Source organism: Triplophysa rosa, linkage group LG16, assembly GCF_024868665.1.
Source record: "Triplophysa rosa linkage group LG16, Trosa_1v2, whole genome shotgun sequence".
Taxonomy (NCBI): Eukaryota; Metazoa; Chordata; class Actinopteri; order Cypriniformes; family Nemacheilidae; genus Triplophysa; species Triplophysa rosa.
In genome coordinates this window covers 7,183,313-7,200,726 of record NC_079905.1, presented here as the reverse complement: position 1 = coordinate 7,200,726, position 17,414 = coordinate 7,183,313, and the positions used below count along the sequence as shown (strand labels likewise).

The 17,414-nt window shown below is 37.4% G+C and overlaps 2 protein-coding genes and 1 non-coding gene across 3 annotated transcripts; 2 read left to right on the top strand and 1 right to left on the bottom strand.

Annotated features, from left to right (window-relative positions):
• Positions 1–334: 334 nt before the first annotated feature.
• rpl14 (ribosomal protein L14) lies at positions 335–2,203 on the bottom strand. Its single transcript, XM_057355233.1, has 6 exons — positions 2,108–2,203; positions 1,428–1,529; positions 1,215–1,309; positions 886–985; positions 520–573; positions 335–434 (listed from the first exon to the last, which is right to left on the bottom strand). Exons 1-6 carry the CDS (start codon positions 2,186–2,188, stop codon positions 369–371), a joined length of 498 nt encoding a protein of 165 aa, XP_057211216.1. The 5' UTR covers positions 2,189–2,203; the 3' UTR covers positions 335–368.
• A 440-nt stretch (positions 2,204–2,643) lies between these two features.
• Positions 2,644–2,715, top strand: trnap-agg (transfer RNA proline (anticodon AGG)). The gene has a single exon. It is a non-coding gene; the product is annotated as a tRNA-Pro (tRNA).
• A 4,648-nt stretch (positions 2,716–7,363) lies between these two features.
• LOC130567257 (1-acylglycerol-3-phosphate O-acyltransferase ABHD5) lies at positions 7,364–10,201 on the top strand. Its single transcript, XM_057355232.1, has 7 exons — positions 7,364–7,457; positions 7,917–8,002; positions 8,086–8,494; positions 8,621–8,769; positions 8,872–8,983; positions 9,067–9,253; positions 9,528–10,201. The coding sequence occupies exons 1-7, from the start codon at positions 7,417–7,419 to the stop codon at positions 9,678–9,680; spliced, it is 1,137 nt and encodes a 378-aa protein (XP_057211215.1). The 5' UTR covers positions 7,364–7,416; the 3' UTR covers positions 9,681–10,201.
• Positions 10,202–17,414: the final 7,213 nt, after the last annotated feature.

Below are 17,414 nucleotides of genomic sequence, written 5' to 3'. Positions count from 1 at the left end.
TTAGGCAAATAGTATCCAATATATTCGGAACCAAAACAAATAAGACTAATTTCATACCATAAAGGAACTGATAAAAAAAACAACCAGATTATTAAGAAACACCACACTAGTTTAAGAGGTGCTTATTGTACTTTATGGAAACAGACTAATTCATGCAGCGTAACACGTCTCTACAACTTCTTATGGCTCTTAGATTATTTTTGACGGACCAAATATTTACATTTTGGAAAGCATATAACTGATTTCCCTCTGCCCCAATGTAAAACCAGTTTCAAAAACATCCATCAGCATGTGGAGAAAATATAATGTACATTTCTGCAAAAAAGTCAGAGTCTGTGGCTCAAAGTCAAACATTTATTGAGGATAGTTTATGCTTTCTTTTGTGTGGCAGCTTTCTGGAGCTTCTTCATCTCGTGCTTGATGATTCTGTTCCTCTGCAGAAAGATAGAAAATGGTTAGTTTGTTCTTATCACACAAGTACAATTCTACCAATGTCCAAATAGAAAAATGAGAACCTACCATCTTCCTGGCCTTCATCACCTTGTAGCGATCAAAGTCAGACATTGCAGCCCTCTGTTAATAGAGTAAGAAATTTATAGTGGTTCCGACCATAGTAAAAGTGTAAGCAACCGTATGCATGATTAATATGTGCTCATGACCCTACTCAGATCCTAATATTTACTAGACAAGGGATTCACATCAAATTAAAACACAGTTGCCAAGGTGTTTGCACGGGATATCAAGATTTGATGGAGTTTTGCAAAATCATCCTTAAATTTGAAATAAATTGTCACTAGCCAACAAAGGTGTGCGTAAGATTTAAACAGAGTCTTGGGCAGTTTTTAGTCTGAAGTAACAAAGCAAATTCAGGGTTATCTTGCACACCTTCTTTCTGGCCTCGATTTTCTTGGCCCAGTTGCTTTCTTCCCACTTCTTGTTGACCTCTGCCTTTTCCCAGGCAAGTTTCACAAACTTCTGACGAGCACTGAAATAAACCAAACACACATGCAATGTGTTAAACACATGAGAATGCGAATAAAAAAAAAGAGAAACATTCATTAAATCAACTTCAATAAAATGTCCATAGATGTCAAGACATCCATAATTATGCACGAAGGATAATCAAATACTGCTTTGAATCAGTTTAATAACTAACTTTATACACATTTTAACAATTGAATAGAATACAAAACATAAGAGGCTCAAATGCTCACCTGTGAGGTACTTTGATGACATAGTCAGTGAGCTGCAAGCACTTGAATGGCAGTGCCTGTCTCTTCACGCCTGTGCATGGACCATCTACCAGTGCCTAAATAAGACAAACATTCAGTTATGCTTTGACAAATTAGTCAAGTTAAGTTAAATGCACTATAAAAACATTTCTTTAAACCAACAGCCATTGAAGACGGAACCCATTGAAAACTTACCCTGTTTTGGTCAATGACATCTACAATTGCCACCAGTTTGCCCTCATGAGGTCCGAATGCAACGAAGGCAACGCGGCCAATTTCGACAAAGCGCTTGAACACCTAAAAAGATATATAGAGGAAAATAGGTTATAAGGTAACTGTTAACTGTAAAACAACAAGCGACAGCCTCACAAGGACCGTCAATAATATCACCGAGTGGCATTCCCTTACTGTAAAAATAAACGGAGACAGACACGTTTTGCCAGTTTTTACTCTTACAAATGTGGTGGGTTCAACATTTACTGTAGCCTACAGTACAACAATCCTCGCCGACTAAGGTAACTATGCGTTCATATGAACGAGACTAAACGCTCCACAACACAGACGTAATTACACACACTAATAATAGGAATTGGTTAATTTAGTCTGACAATGCCAAACAACGCAACACGAGTCTAGCGGGTTGTGAAGTGAATTCATTAAACTTCGGCCCGAATCAGTCCACCACGTTGTTTCGAGACATGCCTTGAGCTTATTTTAACAACGATAGCGCTAATGGGTTCATTTACACTACATAACCACTACAGAGGGGGGCATTAAGATGTAAAAATGCGTATGTGGTGCAAACTTGACGGTAACTCCACAAACAATCCCTACTTTTTCTTAATTTTAGACTCCGTGTAAGTGAGTTCACTCACCATGATGGCAGACCGTGGTAGAAAAAGGACTAAAGGACTTCCGCTCTGCGATGATGAGGCTTCCGTTTTTCGACTGCGCATGCGTGGAGCGATCTGACGTCAAACGTACTTTAAAAAATAAAAGTTTAGTAATGATTAAAGTTTTTTACAATGATTCACTCTCAGTAAGTAAATTGTATACGAAGCAATGCCTTGCACACGTTCGTTCTAGGTTTTTTAATGAACGGTAGGAACGGAAACAACCAGCTGATTTTATTTGTCTCGTACATTTAGAAAACACGTCGATATTTTATACGCACATAAATTGGTAGATTACAAAATAAATTGTAAACTGTTTTTGTTTTTGTTTAGTGCGGTGTCAAGTGAGACAAATCCACGCCCATGAATGAAAGCAGTTTAGTGTTTGGCCGCTGGATGGCACTAAAAACACGCACCAGATGTTGAAGATGTTCACAGGCACACGTAAATACAACTTTTACAGCAAACGTGGCAAGTTTGTGCTCAAGAAATTTGGTGTCGAAAGTATTCTCTAGGAAGGCTCGTTGGTCTAGGGGTATGATTCTCGCTTAGGGTGCGAGAGGTCCCGGGTTCAAATCCCGGACGAGCCCTTTCATTTTGAAATTGTTGTTGTAAGTGATGACAACAATGGCAAAACACTGAACAACTGAAATGTGACCCTGGATCACAAAACCAGTCTTAAGTAGCACGGGAAAATTTTTAGTAAAAGACAAAAATATGGGTCAAAAATGATCGATTTTTCTTTTATGCCAAAAATCATTATTGAGTAAAGATCGTGTTCAATGAAGATATGTAAATGTCCTACCTTAAAGTCTCCGTGAAGATATTATCTTATCCTAAAACCATACATCAATAGAAAGCTTAATTATTCTGCTTTCAGATTATGTAAAAATCTAAATTTCGAAAAATTGACCCTATTTAATGTCACTGTAGACCCAGAGATACAAATGTGTCCTGGTAGGCTGTGTTTTATTGTTACATAAGCGCACCCTAAGACTACATTCAACTTCATATTCATGCTCCCTGTGTACTTTAAAGGCCTAACATTATATTTATTAGACTTCATTTGTTTTAACTATAGCCTAATGTGTGCATGCTGTACTGTACAATAAATTGATGAGAGGCAACCGATTCAAATTTCTGTCATTTATTTGTTCATTTATTTCTTTATTACTTTTTAGCAGTAATGAGTGTGATATTTACTGAAATATTTGTAGCAATAATAAATCTTTACTAACATAAAGATTAAAGATCAAATAAATTAACAATTATATTATACAACAACATTGTAACTGTGGTATCTGTAATGGTGTACAGATGTATTTTAATGAATGAATGCACTTTATGACGAAATGCAGTTTAAACATAATAATCAGTTTATGTACAATCTGCTGCACCTTCACATATTATTGTGTGTATATATGTGTACATAATGTAGAATGTGTACATACGGTGTATAATGTGTATTGATAACTGTACGTATGTATAATAGTACACTGTGTGTACGGAGTATATGTATGTGTATATTGCACATTGTCATCTGTATGTAAATGGTAATGTCTATATGTAAATTGTTTCTGCACTTTCTGGAGCACGCTCTCAAGAATTTCACTCACCAAGGCACTTGTGCTGTGACAATAAAAGTGATTGGATTTGAACAGATATGTCGCCCTCTATCGCCGATAAAGGGAAATGAATGCCTTATAAGAGTGTGTGTAATGTCCGTTTTTGGTCCTTAGGGATCTTCTTTGACTGTGACCACCACATCCCTTTTTTACAGTTGTAGCATGGCGCCAAAACTCCTAGCGACTACGCCACCAATAAACCGGGAAATGTGTCAATAGGACACGGAGGTTCGTTGCCAACGTGGGGCGAGCATGAAGCAGAACAACATGTATAATATAAAAATATAAAGTCTTTATTGTAACATACAACATTTAGTTAAAAACCAAACACCAAGGCTCGGGTACAACAAAATATAAAAGAAATACAAAGACATAAGAACGAAAACAATCATATACAAATAAAGAGAGAGATGGCCAGCCGGAGTCGTTCAACTTTCACCCCACACTCAATAACGTTACACCACAACCGCATTAGTGAGACACGGTAAATTATCGAGCACTACAATCAGTGGACACATCTAAATTCTGCCGACGTCTCCAGCTTTATCAATAACAATGTAAACAAAATAACCCAAAGACCAAACACAAACATTTACATAAAAGAAACTAAGTAACCGAAAACAAAGAAATTAAATCCAGGCAAAGAAGCAGTGCAGGGATTTACTTTCCGCCCATAACGGAAACTTTGGACGTACAATCACCGAGAGAGGTGAATCATCTTACGCAACATCCGAAATACGGGAGCAGATACATGTGCCTAGCAGTAAGCCGATCTGAGCCCCGCCATAAACAGCAGTCAAGCAACAACAAACGACCATGCTCCACTAGTTCAACAGTGTCTGTCTGCGGACTGCAAGAGAGGGGCGTAACTGGGAAGGCGGAGTAAACTGACGTCGCCCAAATCAAATAGAACCACGCGAGATGTTATCGGAGACATATAAAAGTACAAAAATGAGGCTATGGGTAGTGAAATCAAACAAATCTCGGTCTTACTGTTTTAGTTATTTACTATAATAAAACCATGGTAATTGAAAAATATCAAAAGTGATGTTTTTTGTTTGTTAAGCAGATGTTGACCCAGAACTGGCGTGTATGTTGCATCAAGCTTATATGCTCACATGTTTTTCGTAAACTTAAATTTTAACATGTCATTTTAATGCTATTACTTTACCCAGCGTATTTAGCTCGAGATAGCTAGATAACAACTTTGTGATCAGGCATTACAACTACCTACTAAATTGGGTCCTAAGCGGACACAAATCGCACGGGAACCGAATATATATATATATATATATAGTATATATATAATATNNNNATATATATATATATATATACATATTTACAATAATATGTATTTATAACATAACAGTAAGTAATATGAAATCGCAATTGTAATATCTATATATTAAAACAGTAATAAAATAAAATAAAAGATGACAATAGGGAACAACAACAAAAGACTGAAACAATACAATCAACTTAAAAAGAGGAATTAAGAGCACTGTAGCAGTTCATAGTCTTGGAAGCTTTTCTACTTGCAAGTCCTTCAAGTGTTTCAAAATAAATTTTCAAACGGGAATCGAATTTGTGGTTTTTAAATAGTGATTCCCGATATATATATATTTTTAAAACATGCCAAGGTTAGTATGTGGCACAAATTAAGCTTATTAAAATAAATAAAGATAAAAAATTAAATTGAATTGAATAGTTTAAATTTGTTATATACTATTTGGGAAATACAGATATGCGTCTAATTTATTATTAGATATGTTCAATTTAATAGTTCTACATATGTGAGCAAACTTTTAGAATCAATGCATTTATTCATTAATTCAGTTTATTTATTGAACTCCTTCCATTTTTCCACTCATTAAACTACCTCAGTCAACTACTGCTTCATTTGTATTCTGAAATTGTTAATTGTTGAACACGCCATTGACTTTTAGGCCATGTTCATCAACACAGTAAGACACTAATGTTTCCATGTCTTCTCGAAAGTAAAACGTAAACAAAGTCATCCTTCTCTGCTGTGAATTGACCTCCGAGGACCTTCCTGTGCACATTTTGTTGCTCATCTCTCTTCATCTCCAAAAAGGCAGGCTTGTCACCTCACCACGGAACAGGTCATGCTGTATGTAGGTCTTTTACAATGGTTGGCTGCTGCACCTGCTGAAGTAAAGATCCAAGTTTATACATGCAAATTAAAAAAAAAATCTTTATCAAATAACAAATGCAAACTTGATCCAGCACAATCAACTTCTCCTAGATGTTGTTTAACTTTCAACCATTTAAAGTTATTTTCCTATAAGGACCGCAAGTAAATAACTGTAATTGGGCATCGGAATAAAAACAAACATTTCTGCAAAATTTTCCTCAGGCAGCTGTGAACATAATACATGAGTCACTACAAAATCAGTAAGCTCAATATCAGGTCTCAATCATCATCATCTTGGACCAGCAAACAGTGTCAGAGGTGAACTCTTAATTTGCATGTTTTGTAGCCTTTACATTTGTGTCCTGCAAATAGCATACATGTAGTTATTGTTGTTTCTTATACCGTATGTAAGATGTGGCAAGCGTACACGGAGTGCACATATAACAAACTGTGATCCTGTAAGTGATCCTATGAGTGAGTTTAACCTACGGCTCATAGAGGTGCTTCATTTCTAAAAAATCAAATGTAGATACATGCCTGCAAAATGCCAAGTCCCTCCGAAGAAGACCCCTCTCTGCATGGCTTCACATCGAGTGGGTTTGAGAGGACATGTTCCTTTACATCAAGGGAGTAAGATGCATATTACATAATAGCTTAGTAAATGTAAAGCACAAAAATGACGATTACTTTAGACCAAATTTTGGTCCTAAATTTAGCCATAATTCTTACCGTGGTGACCTCATATTTCCTCTTCTTAGGGATGTGGAAAATTGGGCCCCCTGGCCATCAGTATTCCCTGCTTGGTAGGGCAAACCTCCGGCCATGGCTGTAACATTAAATAAATAAAAAATAAAAATCTTGCTGCCCCAGATTACTGCTAATAATATCTTTAATTTCTCAATATTTTTTTCTAACGTTATTCATAGCACAGTTTGAACCGAGTTAGCTGTTCAGCGCAACTTTTTGGTTAAGAAATAATGCATTTGCCAGCCATATAGCAAACAACCTGGACATTACGCACTCGCATCAATGCGGCCGTGTGAAATTGGACTAGTTCGCACGTTATCAAAAAATAAGCAGTCTAGAGCCCTGTGGTGTCCAACATCAGATTTATTCAGAGTGAAGGGCACCTAGTGAAAGTTGCATAACTTTTAAGATTCAGGGGACTAACACATATATATATATATATATATGTTTGTGTGTTTATATATACAGTATGTGTGTGTGTGTGTGTATATATATATAATATATATATATATATATGTGTGTGTGTATATGTATATGTATGTGTATATATGTATATATATACAGTATATATATATATATATATATATATGTATATGTATATATTCACTCCAGTCTAATATACCCTGCCACGAGCCCGGATTGGTTTACAAATTTACCTCACACTAGCCAATAAGCAACCCCGGCAATCCGTTGCCCTGCTACACAGTGTTAGTTCACTTTCACCAAAATTTTATGCCAGCATTATATGACAGTACGAAGAAACAATGAGAACAGACCAAGAGGATCTTGTATTTACAACAAGCAGGTAAACTCTGTATGTTTGTATCTTTTGTGTATGTGTGAAATAAAGAAGACAAATGTGTAAAAACATTGACTATTTAATTTTATATGTAGTCAATGTTGTAAGAGTCTTTTAAAATGATGTATTTGAGGAAAGAATATGTTTAATATCGTTTAAACATACAGTATTGTTAATTGATGTACTGCATGGGAAAGCACTTAAAGAGACACATTAAAGCTGTAAAAAATGATCTGAACTCTTAATCTTTTTAACCTTATGAAAATAAGAAACATTGTGAGCATTCATGTTCAACATAACTGTGGAAATAGGGCATGTGTCAGTCATTGCGAAATACACTAGAGGCATGTTTTAAATACCAAGAGTTCTGCCTGTTTGGAAAATATTTTAAGAAATAAAAACACGGAATCAAGAGGGAATTATTTCAAATATTCGTGTACAAATATACATTTATTTACATTATAGATCAGGATGGATATCCAGTTGGCTGCCCTCCTGGTGTTCCACCTCTCCCTCTCATCTTAAAAAAGCAGAAGACAGAATCCTGAAACGTATGTGTGTGAGCATGAGCATATGTTTTAAATAACAATGATTCCTGTAATACCCATTCAACTTATCTTACTTTAATTTTCAGCAATCAAAGACAAGTATACACAAGGACATGTTCCCATATCTGAAGGGAATTACATTTGGACTCTGGTATTCAATGAAAAAAAGAGCTTGTGTGACAACACAGATGTCCCAGCCCCTGATATGCAGATCCCACTGGTGTTACTGCATGGTTTTGGAGCTGGGGTTGGTCTCTGGGTTAAAAACCTGCCTGTCATTGCAAAAGATGGAAGACCTGTATACGCACTGGACATGTTGGGTTTTGGACGCAGTAGTCGGCCAGTCTTTGGCAGTGATGCCCAGGAGGCAGAGGAGCAGTTTGTCCAATCACTTGAGGATTGGAGAGAGGCAGTAGGGTTGGAATATATGATTCTGCTTGGCCATGATTTTGGAGGTTATGTGTCTACTGCATATGCCCTGAAATATCCTAACAGGTGACTGTTTCTCTATTTTTGTAACAATGTTACAAAAATGTTAAAGGAATAGTTCACACAAAAATGTCAATTTACAGTCCAGGGGAGCTGTAAAGAATATTTTGTAAATTAATTTCACTTCCACAGAGTGAAGCACTTGGTGTTGGTGGAACCGTGGGGGTTTACAGCAAAACCGAATGTTCAGGAACGCTGGGTTCCTATTTGGATTAAAGCCATTGGCGCTGTGTTGAACCCAATAAACCCTCTTACCTTTCTCAGGCTGGCAGGCCCACTGGGTATTCAAACTCATGCTCACAATAACCACACAATATGGAAGAGTCTGCAATGCATCAATTATCTAAATGCACATATACCTACTTATTGTTTTTCTCTTACAGGTTCTTTTTTGATACAGGCTATACGATCAGATTTTAAGCAGAAATATGCTTCTCTGTTTGAGGATGATACGGTGGCTGATTACATATACCATGTGAATGCACAGACTCCCAGGTAAGCTCCTGGACAGACTACCTAAAAGTATCTCATACCTCACAGACACAAATTAATGTTACATGTGTTTTGTGATTTTACAGTGGAGAGAGAGCATTTAAAAACATGACAATCCCATACACCTGGCCCCAACGCCCCATGATGGAGCGCGCAGGGATGATCAGTCCCTCGCTTCCTATGACTTTTATCTACGGATCACGTTCCAACATCGACGGCCAATCAGGAAAAGCCATTCAAGAAATCAGACCCAACTCAGACACAGAAATAATAGTGAGTTTTACTAAACTTTCATTTAAACTGCTTATGCTGTCAGGGTAGACAACCATATATATATTTTTTATGAAAACAAGGCCGTGAAGAGTAGACATACAGTCTATTCAATAAGTTGTTGAGTTTTTTTGTCACAAGAAATGTTAAAACAGCAAAATTACAACACGTGGAATAGATGGGAAGATGTGTATCCCCACACAGTCTTCATTTTTTTCACAAAAATGTATTGAATATTGTGTCTACATACACATTGAGTGTTCTTCTTTCTCACTAGGTCATTCAGGGTGCAGGTCACTATGTATTTGCAGACCAATCAGAAGACTTTAGCCAGGCTGTGCTCAAAATATGTAACAATGTCAGAGACATGATCGATGGTAAAGAAGATGAGAAGAATGAGAAGAACACGGATCTTAACCAAAGACAATGAGAACTGAGAGAACATGAGTCATGAATGAGTGACAGGAGGGTCAGAAGAGAAGATAAGTAAAATAGGATGGAAGGGTAAAATGCAAAGTATGAAAGAATGCAGAACACAATATTACATCAGCATCTCTCTAGGACAACTAAGTTAAGTTACTAAATTATCTTAATCTCCACGTCGTGTTGCAGAAACATTGCCATCTAATGGCATGTATAGTATAAATATTCATAATTAACCATGTTAATAAATTAATCATGTTACTTATATGGTTCTCAATATGATGAAGTCTCAAAAAGCACAACCATTTATCAATAAAGCAATACAAAAAACTACAGTACGTAAACGTGCATGGGTTAAATGAATGAAGACAAACAAAAATTGTGTGACATGCTTATTTTATTGTGTTCACAATTTGTTGATATAAATTATTTTGCCTCAGTGGGGCAAAACGATTTAGGCAAGCAAAGTATTTAGCAAAATAAAAATAAATGTTGACAGTATTTTTACTGACTGTTACACTACCATAAAAGTAGTACATATAAAATATGGTGTTTCCAAGAAGAAGAAAAAAGTATAGTAAATGACAGACTCTGCATTTGAACTCATGCCACTTCACCTTCCAACAACATATGAAAAACATTAAGGGCATTTAGATACAGTACACACACACATTACCTTCTGTTCTTATCTTTTATTTCTTAACTGTATACACCTCAACCTCACACAGAGTGAGGATTTTTAGCATTCCATGTAGAAAAATGTTGATCGTCCCCTTAGGATTAAACTCAGAAATGTTTCTGTGACCATATGGAGGAGTGAGAATAGTTGCAGCCCTGAAAATATATAACAGAGTGTGAGAACATGAAAATAACTTTGACAGGCATTGAACTGCATTTCACATAATTATTACTTAATTAATTGTGTAGCAACGAATAACTTCACTCAAGACAGACCTTTACATTATAGCTGATATAAATTACCATTATAACTAATGAAATTCCAATGTTTTTACACAAATTGTTTTAAAAAAACAAGTGTAGATAGATACATTATCAACTGCTTAATAAATCACTGTAAAATAACAGTTTATATAAAGTATATCTTCATGCCATTTACTGTTTATTGATCGTCATTTGCTGATTTGCTATTTGACCATATCAGCTTTACTCATTACAGCAGATCCGTTGAAAGAGAGAGTTGTGACAACCGAAGGTCAAATTTTTCGCATGTCACGTGATTCATGGAGCCTTCAGATAGTTCCAGGAAGTTATGTTTTTTTCTTTAAATGCTTTTTTCTTTCATTTTCTTATTAATTAAATTACTTACGTCTTTAAATGTGTTAAAGTTTGTCACAATTGGTCTGTTTTGCTGCAGCTCCGTGCGTTACTAGTAACTTCCGGGAACTGTTGAAAGGCTCCATGAACCGCCATTGCTGTGAAAAAACTGTTCCATTGTAGTCAACAGAGTTGACGCAACTCTCTCTCTCTCTCAATGGCTCTGGCATTACTATAAATAGATCTTGGCGTGTTTTAAAGTGATAGTTCACCCAAAAATGAAAATTCTTTCATCATTTACTCACCCTGTCATTTCAAATCGGTATGACTTTCTTCTGCAGAACTCAAAAGAAGAAGAATATAGGTAACCCAACGATGGCTGTACCCATTCACTTCTATTGTATAAACACAAAACCAACGCAAGTCATTGGGTACCTCTGTTGTTCGGTTACCAACATTCTTTAAAATATCATCTTTTGAGTTTTGCAGAAGAAAAAAGGCCATACAAGTTTGAAATAACAAGACGATGAGTACATGATGCCAGCATGTTCATTTTTGGGTGAGCTATCCCCTTAAGCTAATTTGCGCAGCATAGACAAAAGCCCTTTCTCACCCGTACTTCCCTGTTTATGATTTACTTTCCTGTAATGAAATGAAGGCAAACAAACCAAGGTATTCAAATAGGAGAAAACAATACAACAAATGACTACATTTCTTACAGCTGATTGTCGTTGCGTTGTCTAGACTGTTGCCAATACGAATCTGAGCACCTTCTATCCTCTCAGCACAACAGTCTCCACGATTAGTGATGGTAATCTTGTTCATATTGTAGATATTTTTGAGGTCCACTCTCAACCAGGGATTATTTTCTACTGCAGTGTGAGTGCATGAGCCCCTCGTGTAATGTGAATCTCTGTTACCCATCTATATCATGTTTAGCATCTGCATCTGCTAATTGGTTGTAAGTGGATGATTGGACAGTGTAGGCCCCATGAGCAAGATTCCCTGTTGAACATAAAACCAAAAAAATACTTATTTCAGTGATGCTAAGGTAATCCTTTTTTTTCCTTCAGATTTTTGACTAATATAAAAAAACGTCTGCTATGGGAAGGTTCCATGTGTGTTAAAGTATTTTTTCTGTACATGTACATGTACAACATGACAAAGACAAAACCTTTATTTTTAGGAGTGTATATTCAAGGCAATGAAGAAAACCAACGTGGAAACAAGTGGACTTTCATGTCATCTTTTCAAAGAATGAAATGAAACTTCTGAATGTTTTTTACTTGTATACACCTCAATCTCACACAGACTAAGAATTTTTGGCAGTCCAGGTAAAAAAATGTTGATATATCGCCCATCAAGGATTAAACATATAGGTTTCTGTGTCCTTATCAGTGAGAATGATTCAGCCCTGCAAATATATACAAAACAGAGCAACAAAATCTAAGCATTAAAAACTATTAAAAAGTGCTTGTCCCAATCATTAAAAAAATACAGTGTTTTTTCCATTTCCTGAAAAACTGTAAATTTGGACATACAAGGTTTCTGAGGGACAGTGACGATATGTCACATCACACACACGATTTGAGTGGTAACCAATAACTTAATACAACACAGATATGTGGAATAACATACTGTATGTCTTTAACCGTAACTGCAGATAGGAGTGCCCATTCTAACTAATTATTTCAATGTTGCATATTGTTTTTCATTACACAAATTGTTGTAAATGAAGTTCTAAAAAGTAGGAGGAGGCCAACCATACGGTCCTGTCAGTTATTTTTAAAACATATTTAAGCAGCTGCCTACTATTCTCTCAGAAGAATATACAACAAATATACAACAAATTACTACATTTTTTACAACTGATTGTCATTGCCATTGTTGTCCAGACTGTTGCCAATACGAATCTGAGCACCTTCTATCATGAACGTGGAGGTGAGACACGGACAGAGGACCCAGGCGCAGACAGCGGGTAAGGGGTTAACAGACTTTAATAAATAATAAAGACAAAACCAAAAACCCACGAGGGGGTAACATAACAAAACAGGGGACTATAATAACATGACAGGACTAAGACTAACTACACTGAAACAAGACTAAAGTTAAACATTTGACATAACTACAAATAACTTCATATCCTTAGAATGATTAATTTCGGCTTGCCATACAGAAACAAACAGAAATTGCAACATAACTTGAAATTGTGCAACATCGTTTTTTTCTTATCTCTCCAAGGAGCATCTGCATTTCATCACACAACCATATGCAAAAATATTCAAAAATAAGTAGCACCTTAAAAGTTGTATTCCCTAGCTTCTGAAAAAGCAATACAGATTCCAGTAGTTTTCATTACAAAAACAGTTCAAACCATTGACTGTTTACCCTTAAAACCTTTATAAAATTCCCTTGTCTAGTGTTTTGGGGCTTTTCCAGACAGTGTTCAGGGGCCCGTTTCAGAAAGGAGTAAATTAACCCTGAAATGAGGGAAACTCTGGGTTTTCCGTTTCAGAATGTGAGGTATGTCAAACCCGAGAAAGCGGGGTAACTCAAGCCCGTTTCTAAAGGAGAGGTAACTTATACTCAGTCAGTCAGTAACCATAGTAAATTACTCTGTGAACCTAACCTGGTCGGGAGCAGGTTTTCTTTGGTAAACCCAGAGTTTATTTCGATCTCCTCCCCCTTTTAAAGCGCAAGTGGTGTAACTCATTCATTCATTAATACAGTCATTCATGGCACACATTTTGATCACACAGAGACCATCTCAGTGACTTATATGTCATATGTGCTTTTATAGAGGATTCATGAAGAGGCTGCATTAATTCATTGGAATGTACTTTGATTTCAGGAGAGCAATTTAGGACCCGAGTGGAATTTTGTCATTTCCCTGTGCATTTTTATTAAAACTGTACCGCTTTTCTTTACAGTGAATTAGATATATCAAAATATATCAAGCGATAAAATAAACAAGTAATTTTGACATGCAGCTATTCCAACTACAATCTGCTCAAAGCAAGGTTTGAACCGGCGATCAAGTCTAATTTTGCATGAGAGTCTGACGCACTACAGGTGTCCTATACACCATGACGTCTTCGTTGCGTAACTAGAGTGCTCATGGCGAGTGAGAATATACGATTTTTTCTGTTGTTTCATTCATTTAATGATTAATTTATTTGTTTATTGGTACATTTATCAATTTAAACTTAAGTCATTTTCAGGACATCAGTAAAACCACTTTATGCAGAGCGGAAAGTGTGCCTCACTCTCAAGTGCTTTCTGCCGCCATGTTGCTTTTTTTGGTGCCGTTGCCATGGTGAATCGTAATATCGGAGATCCATTGATGATGGCTTTTTAAGGAGTAAGCCTACCCAGAGTAAATTGAAATAACTCAAATCAGCTGTTCTGAAACCAAAAACTCAAAGTTTCTAATTTCTAAGCAAACCAACTCTGAGTTCAAGGTTTAACCAACCTAGAGTTGGTTGAACCTCCTTATTGAAACGGGCCCCTGCTGGTTCCACTAGATAACAACACCAACAAAAGCACCAACAGTAGCAATTACCTTACCAGTCCCACAACAGACTATTACAGTTATCATCAACAAAACCAGTATCATTCTCATTATAACTATAAAATCCATCCAAATTTCCGTGATGGATTTTATTTTTTATCAGGACTCTTAGGATATTCCTTCACTGTAATTTTTGTTTTTTCATGTTATGGTTTGTCTTACCAGGCCACCACGTGGTAGCAGTATTCACTAAACGTGGTGGCAGTATTCACCAAACAGGCTAGAACCAATTGTGCATGTCTTTCATCGAAATTGGGCGTGAGAGAGTGTTTTTATTTTTGTAGTAAAATTGCGCACTAGCACAAACAGGTACTGCTTGGGGAACGTATATAACTGTTATTATCTCCGCATTTCGCAATATATACATATATTATCAAAGGGTTCGATATTTTACTTCTAACTCATGTAAAAGTAACGTTGACTCAAATACAGCGAATTTACTGCTGTGCTGTCTTTAGTTTTGTATCGTGTAACGTTAGTCATCGCACCTATCATTCGGTTAGCTCTGTTGTGACTTAAATTTAAAATACACACTTAAACGTTAAGTTGTTTATAACAGAACCCTTTTGCTCAAAATTCGCTGTTTGTGGTTAGTATAAACTGTTTGATATTGAAGTTTGAGTTCATTACAGCGGTCTAACTGTTACAAGTTAAACTAGCGACTGCACGTTTTCTGTTGACGTTATGTAGTAAAAGACTGGAATCGTCCTGTACAGTTAGTTCATCGCATCCGTCATGCATTCATCCGGCGGCGTTTCTAGGATAAGATTAAAGAGGGATTTGTTTAAGGTCGAAAATAAATTACAGCCGAATAAACGCCGATGGACAGGCCCTAAAACTATGTCTGGTTTAAATCCGCCAGCAGATCGAGTCACACATGCACAAGACCAAGGCGATGTCGCTCCATCGGCAGCAGATGTAATTTCATCACGCAATGGAGACGAACCCTTCAGCCTTCGGGACTCGACTGAACACGACGATGGCCATGCGGGTTATAATAAAGGTAATTTACTCCCCAGAGTAAGTGACAGTAAAGGTGAAATTGCTGCAACTCGAGGTCCCCGCACGAGGAGCCAGTGGGCGTCTCACGGTAAAGTGTTGAAACGATTGTGTGAGCATAAAAAGCAAATCTGCTATCGTTTGAGATTAGCTTTGTGTTTAGCCGAGAAAAAACAGCGAAACTGCGTTAGACGCGCAGAACGACTCGCGATGTAGCGCGCTGTCCTACATAAACAGTAACGTGTCTGTGAAATCAGGCGTTTTGTCGAAGTCTGTTCCCCCTATGTTTCCTCAGCGTTGTTCCTCATAGCGCCCGCTACGCAAACAGCGTGTAGAGGGCGGGCGCGTGCACGTTCCACTGGTGATTTTCAATTACCATACACATAACTACAAAACACCTGTAATATATCAATTAAGTCTACAGTGCGGGCGGAGGAGCGCGGTAAAACTGCTGAGCAAACTTCATCTGCACGGGAGGTAAGAGAAGTAGATCCAAGATATGTTGGACATACTGGTGGTGCGAATATTTTGGGGCGGAAACCTCATTGTCTGGGTCCGGAAAGACCGAAAAAAGTTTACATTCATAGTTTTGGTGAGTCCGGCGCACAGGTAAAAACGACCATCAAGACTGAGATCCGGGAGAGCTCAAACTTCTCGTGCACGTCAAAGCAGATGCACTTTGTCTGAACGAGCACAAAGTACGTCTTAACACACAAATATGTTCTTTAGCAAACCACAGCTTTGATGGAATGTATAGCCTTTTAATTCTTTGAGATCATTTTAACTCATACAAATTGATTCAGCACAGTATTTCTTAGCCATTAAAGGGATAGTTTATCCAAAAATCAACTTTATGTGATTTTTTTACTCACCCACATGATGTTAAACATGTTTAGAGAACTTCCAACGTCTTTGGAGCACAATTAAAGATATTTAGGTGACATCCGAGAGCTTTCCAGTCCTCCTCATTGAAGCCATGGACCCCAAAGAAGTGCTAGCGTGAACGCGCGCCATACACTGACAAGACGGAGGAGAATATATCGATTAAAGTCGGTATTTTGGTTTGTTTTTCGCACATAAAGCATTCTCGTCGCTTCAAAAAAATTCAACTGAGTCTGAGCCACTATGTGTGGGACGTTCTTCATCGGAAATGTAGTAAAATCGTTACTTGCTTGAGAGTTTCTCCTGCCAGAGAACGCAAGCTTACGCGTTTTTCTATCAGTCGTCTTGTGCTCACGTCTGCAAAACGTGGCCCTTCCCCAGATCGGGCCCTCCGGATGAACTGAGATCATTGCTTAGCGGACACCGCTGGATTGTGACCTCATCATTCCCACCAATTTAATGATGTCTTTAGTACTTTTCTGGACCTTGGCAAAATTGACACCATGGTTTCAATGAGGAGGCCTGGAAAGCTCTCGTATGTCACCTAAATATCTTTATTTGTGCTCTGACGATGCCGGAAGTTCTCTAAACATGTTTAATGTGGGTGAGTAAAAAAATCACATAAAATTGATTTTTGGATGAACTATCCCTTTAATAGCTGCACGTAATTAGCACTACTGTAGGTGAATTGAAGCCACATAGGGCAAGAAGACTTTAAAAATGTTTGGTCTCTCACACCTTTATTGTCTCTTATTGCAGATATCAGCTCAAAAGTTGAGCTGAGGAGATGTCTTAGGTCAGGCTCGAGGAAGGACCTAAAACGATTGGTGAAAAATTCGTGCTGTGCTTTGTGTGGTGATGTAAAATACCCCCCTAGTAAGAATCTGGCCCGTTTACTCACTCACAGGCCACGAGCTGGCCGCCCCGTTCCCACTGCACGGCGGAAAAGCGCTGGTCACATTTCAAAGCCCCTTCTACCCCCCACCGCACCGAATTTCCAGTTCGAGAAATACC